Below are 7,086 nucleotides of genomic sequence, written 5' to 3'. Positions count from 1 at the left end.
GAGGGAAGCAATTGAAAGTGAAGACAGCTAGCTGTGGCTTCAGGCAATGAGTGAAGAAATGGAATCTTTGAGAAAGAACAAGACCTGGATACTTGTGGATCAACCCAAGAAGCAGAAGGCTGTTGGATGTAAGCGGATTTTCAAGAAGAAAGAAGGTATTCCAAGAGTAGAAAGGCCTAGATTCAAGGCAAGATTGGTAGCAAAAGGCTTTACACAGGTTGAAGGAATTGATTACAATGAGATTTTTTCACTAGTTGTGAAGCATTGCTCAATAAGAATCATACTTGGTCTGGTAAATCAATATGATTTGGAACTTGAACAGCTGGATGTTAAAACAACTTTTCTCCATGGAAATGTGAAGGAAACCATTTACATGAACCAGCCTGAAGGTTTTGAAGAAGGGGAGAACAAGGTGTGCTTGCTGAAAAAATCTTTGTATGGACTAAAGCAAAGTCCTTGAATGTGGTACCTCAAATTTGATGAGTTCTTGATCAGATATGGCTTCATTAGAAATAGATATGACAACTGTGTATATATCCTGAAAAGGGGAAAGTGTGCGTTCTTTACCTTCTCTTGTATGTGGATGACATCCTCATAGCTAGTGCTAATAAGGAAGAGATTAGGAAACTCAAAGAAAGCTTGGACACAGAATTTGAGATGAAAGATCTAGGATCAGCTAGAAGAATACTCGGGATTGATATTCATAAGGATAGAGCAAAGGGTGAATTATTCCTGTCCCAAAGCAATTACCTCAAGAAAGTGGTGGAAAGGTTTAGGATGCATAAAAGAAAACCTGTTAGCACTTCACTTGGTCATCATACAAAGCAATCTTTTATTCAAGCACTAGGAACAACTGAAGAAAGGTCTAAAATGGATCAAACACCCTATGCCAGTGGTGTTGGAAGCATAATGTATGGAATGGTTTGCAGCAGATCTGACTTGGCTCATGCTGTAAGTATTATAAGCAGATTCATGGGAGATCCTGGCAGTGCACACTGGGAAGCTGTGAAGTGGACACTAAGGTATCTAAATGGATCTTTGAAAGCTGGATTAAGGTACAAGAAGATAGCACACGAGGCAGCAATCACAGGCTATGTAGATGTAGATTTGGCAGGAAATGTAGACACAAGGAAATCCTTAACAGGATATGTGTTTACTTTGTTTGGTACAACAATCAGTTGGAAAGCAAATCAACAATCAGTTGTTGCTCTTTCAACAACTGAAATAGAGTACATGGCCCTAGCTGAAGGAGTGGAGGAAGCAATCTAGCTTAAAGGTATGATTAATGAACTTGGAATAGCACAAGCTTGTGTCACAATTCATTGTGACAGCCAAAGTGCCATTCACTTAGCAAATCACCAAATGTACCATGAGAGGATAAAGCACATAGATGTGAAACTACACTTCATCAGAGATGTGATTAAATCTGAGAAGGTGAAGGTGGAGAAGGTTTCAATAGAAGAAAACCCGGCTGATATGTTCACGAAGTCCCTTTCTAGTGTCAAGTTAAAGCACTGCTTGGACTTGATAAATTTTGAAGATGCCTAAAGCAGAATGGTAAAAGTGCAGCCCTGAATTGCAAGATAAACACTCGCTGATTTGGAGTCAAGGTAGAGATTTGTGATGTGTGACTCAAAATCACAAATGGCACAAGTGGGAAGACTTTAAGAGGTGTTGTTATAATTGAATTCAGTTATGATAATTGAATTGGTTTTGGCACCAAAGCATAGCTAGAGTGTATATATATATTCTTGATCATGTAATGTAGGGGGGTGGTTTTGAGAGTAGCTGAAAACAGAGAGGCAAAATCAAAGTTGTTGCAGAATTGAGAGAGTTCTAAAAGGAGGTAGTGTGCTAGGTGATTGAGAGAGGTTTTGAAGAAGAGAAACCAAGAGAGATCAAAGCTAGCTGCTGCTTGTATTGAACTTGTAATTTCATGATCAATGTGATGATGAGAAGCTGCACTTTCCTGTGGATGTAGGCACATTGCCGAACCACATAAATCTTTGCTTCTTGTTCTGCTGTGTATTGCTTGCTATGTTTTTCTTATTTTTGATCATGTGCAAGTTTAAAGAATAGCAAAATTTATACGAAAAGAACCAACATCATCCATTATATATCTACATATTTCATTCTCTCAACTTTTCTTTACCTCCTTTAAAAAAAGCTTTTCTTTTACCCGTCCCATTAAAACCCCTTCACTTATTTAATTTGTTTAACTTGCCATCATAATTTGGTCAATTTGGCCATTTTGTCCCCTCAAATTGCTAATTAAATAAGAATATTTCCTCAACAATTTCAAATAATTATGAATCTTATGCTACTAGAAATGCATATTGACTAATGATATGATCGATTAAATATATAAATGAAAAATAACTCTGTTATCTTGCAAGTCATCTTGTAAGTCAATTTTATAGATTGAATTAGACCTAAATTTAAATTAAAATATTAAAAATTTCACATTAATTAATAATATAATTAAGCTAAACTAAGGTTGAATTCAACTTAAATTTAGATTCTAAAATTTTACACAGACACATGACTACATCAATATATACAAGGAGACAAGCTCCTATTACATATACATATTTTTCATTAACAGTTATTAAATATACATTCAAGCTTTATCTATTGAAAAATACTATAAAGAGAAAAGAACATATGTAATAATGTATTAATAGTTAAATTCTTTTTACACTGTTTTCAATTGCAGTTATTTAAACTTTTTTATATTATCAATTACTGTTCAATTTTATTACTATTAGAAAATAATATGTTAACCTTTTATAAAAAACATTTACACTAACAATAATTATCTTAAAAGTCTTATAAAATGATTTCTAATTAATTAATAATATAAAAATATTTACACTAACAATGATTTTTTATTATTATCAGCAAATATAAATTTAACTCATGGACACCACCACCGTAATGTTCATTACATTGATAATGTATACATATTGAACTTTAAATAAATTAAATTATTTTAGAAAAATATTTCTTAAAATTCGTTATAAACTTGCATAAATGTTAGACAGTTAACTATAAATAATAGTAAATGAAAGAAAAACATCACACCCAGTGGAAAATTGCATGATAGCTATATGCTAATAAACAACCAAAGGTGTCGGATTAGGTTCTTTGGCATCTCTTTCAAATAACTTATTATTTAATCATCTTTCCTGTTGCTTTGACAAATGACAAGCATGCTCCTTTGACTTTCATCTGTTGTTTGAGTAATTTTCTATTACTAACAATTTATGCACCAAAATTGACAATTTATTTTGCACAACCAAATTTATTTTAGACCTGAACAGTAGTTCTTCATCTGTATCTCTCGACCGAAAATAAAAAATTAATTTTCTAAAATATTAAAATCTATTTAAGAGATTAATCTCTTTCACAATTTTTAACAAACATAAATACATAAGAGGCAACGACTTTGATTAGTATGATTGGGGGTCATTACTAAGAAAAGTTCGGTCAATCCCTTGTAAGAAAAGGAATATTATAATCCACCTACTCACTAGAAAACATGTCATTATAGCCTTCGTTTCTATTGGTTGAAGTTGTTATTATGCACATATTACATTCAGTAAGTATTTCTTAATCAACCACATTGAGAAGAAGTGATCAATTGCCTCAACCTGCTAACTTTTTTTTTTTGTCCTTATTAGCGATATTAAAAATTAAATTACCTTGACAATTACAGCACCTTTTAGGTAAAAAAAAAAACTGAACGATACTTTATTTTCAGGGTTCAAAGATTTTTCAAGTTTCAGTGACGATACAACGTTAAAAACTAAATATTAAAATAATACTATGTTTGAATTAAGTTGAAGGGGGTAGAGTGTTAATTTGATCATCTCGAATAACATTTTACAACTTAAGAGTTATATATACCATCCAAGACGTTGGTGTAGTTGATCGAGACTCCTAACTACTGGGTCCCTCTCCCATTATTGGGAATCCTCTTGCGTCACTTTCAACATTAATTTATCTGTTTGATATATACTATCCACAACAATCAAAGTTGGGTGGGAAAAAAGCTGATATACCAACAAAAAAAAACCCTGAGCGAATTTCGTAATAATTTCTTATTATTGTTATTTAACTGTAACTTAAAATGATTGAAACATTTAAAACTTCTTTTAGGAGGTGAGATTGTAGATCGTGATAAAAATATGCATAAGAAAACCTGCAGATCATCAATATTAGTCTACAAATAGATTGAATTAGATAACACTTAATCAATAGATTTTTTTTTTTTCGTTTCTGCATCGCATGTACCAGAAAAATTCATATCAGCGATGAACCAATTTACATATAATTTTAAAAAATTTGTCACTATTTTTTTTTTATGTTATTAGTGACGAAAAACTAATTATCATCACTAAATTTTCTCACTATCCGTCTCCCTAAAAATCATATTGAATCGATACCTTAAAGACAAAGCCACCAAAGCCATTTCATGCATTCATGAAAAAAATAAAAAAAAGTTACAAAAAAGAGAGTATCATGAATGTATTCAATACAATGAACATTGTATACAAACGAACACACAATATAGGAGTTATAATAAACATTGTAAGACTATAGGACTAACTAATATAACACTAAATTCCTGTCACGTTACACAAAATATTAATCTCAAACTAGGAAATCATTTTGAACAAAGGGTCCTCTAGTAGGAGCTCCGGCCAAATAGTGCAATTATCTTCCACATTAGTCAATGAAATCTCCGTCACAGGTGGAGCCACAAGGGAAGAAGGAGAAGAAGGTATAGTGCTTGAACATGAAAGAAGCCATGGAGAATTGGGATAACTTTCTCCTCGAGAAAATTGAACCATGTCCTTATTACTTATTGGTGCTTCATATGAACAAGGATGTGTTTTCAATTCAGGCATGTGATAGAAAGGCATGGTACCATTAGATGACATAATAATGTTCTCAAATTGATCATTTGAAACATTGATGGTGTCCTTGTTCATGAAGGTACTGTTTATTATGCTATCAATTGTGTTAGGATCTGCATCAGTTAATGAAGCTTGTAGCAGCAAGAGGTGTTGCTGCAAGCATTGGAGCCTGGCCAATTCCTGAAGCCTTGCAAGGTTTTGTTCCCATGGTTGGTGTTGGTGAAGATGGTCCAAGTGTTCTTTGAGGTTAGCCAGTGCTATGAGATGGGACAAGCCTGTGAAGATATCATCAATTCGAGGCTGGTGTGTCATTGGATCATATCCCATTTGAATCAGCTTCTTCTTGAGATGGGTGTTCCAAAAATTCTTGATTTCATTATCTGTCCGACCCGGTAAGTGACTTGCTATTGCAGACCATCTAGTCAAAAGGAGAAAAAAATTGAAGAACATAAGCTTCAGAATAATCAAATTAATATAATTTATTTTCTCATCGATCCCTAGCTATTCTATTAGACTACTACAAAATTCCTGTACGTAATGCATAAAAAACAGTTTTTATAAGAGAAATTTATGTAGTTAAATATATAATAAGAGTACATGGAGACTCCAACCCATATAAATTAATGGAAATCACAATAAAGTTATCCATAATTAAGAGCAGTCTTCTAATTAAGGATATAATTAACATCAAAACACATTAAATAAAAGGTACTATAGTGGTGTTGAATATTTACTTGTTTCCAAGGACAGCATGGAGATCCAGAATTGTTTGTTCTTCTTCTTGGGAAAATTTCCCTCTTTTAATATCAGGCCTCAAGTAGTTCGTCCACCTTAACCTACAACTTTTGCCACACCTGTTGAGTCCTATTACCAAATACAAATGACCATCCCCATTAGTTATATATGTGGCATAAGATGAGAAAATATTTAATTATGAGATTCTTGACACTAAAATACAATAAATATAGTAGTACCTGCAAGTTTTGGAAGAGCCCTCCAGCTTGCATGACCATATTTTTGAATGTGGTCAATAAGCTTTTGATCTTCTTCAGGTGTCCAAGGACCTTTCTTCAAGCCAATTTCATCACAACATGGAGATCTTCCCATATCTATTATTTTATGGTATCCTAGTTATTCTGTCTTTTCTTCTTTATCTTCTCTTTCTCTTTCTACGAAGGAAGCTGAGTCACTTCACTTCCTTCAATTTAAATGTGGGAAATTGGGGAAGGATGCTTCCTAGTTCCTACACTTGCAACCTAAATGGCAGCTTTCTATTTATAAGGCGAATATATGGTGTCTAGCGGTCCACAACTAGGTTTAATTAATATAAGTTATGAAACTGATCATCACGTGTTACCTAAAACAAGCGTACATTTTCTTATGCAAAAGGACATAAAACCTTTGTCAACCCATATAGTGGTTGGTTACTGCAGAAGTAAACTTTGATTTTTAAACCAACTTGTAATTATGTTATAAGTTCGAAACCCTAAAGATTTTGATTAATCGCTAATTCAAAGTTCTAAAAAATCCATTAAACAAAATTGCGGCCGTAATATTCAAAGTCTTTGCCACTATTTCATAATTGCAATTATGACTCATTTCTGAATGATATATATATTTTTTTTTTTGCAATTATGATTGCATCACATTCATCTGCATTTTTTTTACGGTATTAAAAAGACGATAATAAAACTGAAAGTTATTAGCATAACTAATTCGATACTTAGATTCCTTAATTAACCAAAGTTTGGGCTTCGATCCCTAATTTCAGAATGAAGTCGTAACTAAAAATACTATTTTATCTCAAAATCAATAGACGCTTAATGAAAGAGAAATTAGTTAAATGTCAAATAAAAAGCTTCAAACACTTCATAGATACAAAAAAAAAACATGACAACAAATTCAAAATTACTAGTTTGTTTGAATAAATTTTTACATAAACATTTAACGAAAAGGAAAAAATAAAATTAATTTCTTCATAAATTAAAATTTTCTTATACATAAGTTAATTTGTAGAAATTATTTATATTGATTTTTTCACATACTTGTTTTAACTTATGAAAAAATTTATTTTATTTTTTTAATTTTATTTTATTTCTAATAAATATTTATAAAAAAGTTTATCCAAAAGGTACTACAAACTATGACTCCCGGCAAGTCTTGT

General features: G+C 32.1%; 1 protein-coding gene across 1 annotated transcript; it reads right to left on the bottom strand.

Annotated features, from left to right (window-relative positions):
• Positions 1-4,432: 4,432 nt before the first annotated feature.
• LOC100785374 (transcription factor MYB53) lies at positions 4,433-6,130 on the bottom strand. The gene is made up of 3 exons (XM_006573119.4): positions 5,897-6,130; positions 5,657-5,786; positions 4,433-5,340 (listed from the first exon to the last, which is right to left on the bottom strand). The coding sequence occupies exons 1-3, from the start codon at positions 6,027-6,029 to the stop codon at positions 4,662-4,664; spliced, it is 942 nt and encodes a 313-aa protein (XP_006573182.1). The 5' UTR covers positions 6,030-6,130; the 3' UTR covers positions 4,433-4,661.
• Between the last annotated feature and the right edge of the window lie 956 nt (positions 6,131-7,086).

This window comes from Glycine max, chromosome 1, assembly GCF_000004515.6.
Source record: "Glycine max cultivar Williams 82 chromosome 1, Glycine_max_v4.0, whole genome shotgun sequence".
NCBI lineage: Eukaryota > Viridiplantae > Streptophyta > Magnoliopsida > Fabales > Fabaceae > Glycine > Glycine max.
The sequence above is the reverse complement of the archived record's forward strand: the minus strand, read 5'-3'. Positions and strand labels throughout refer to the sequence as shown.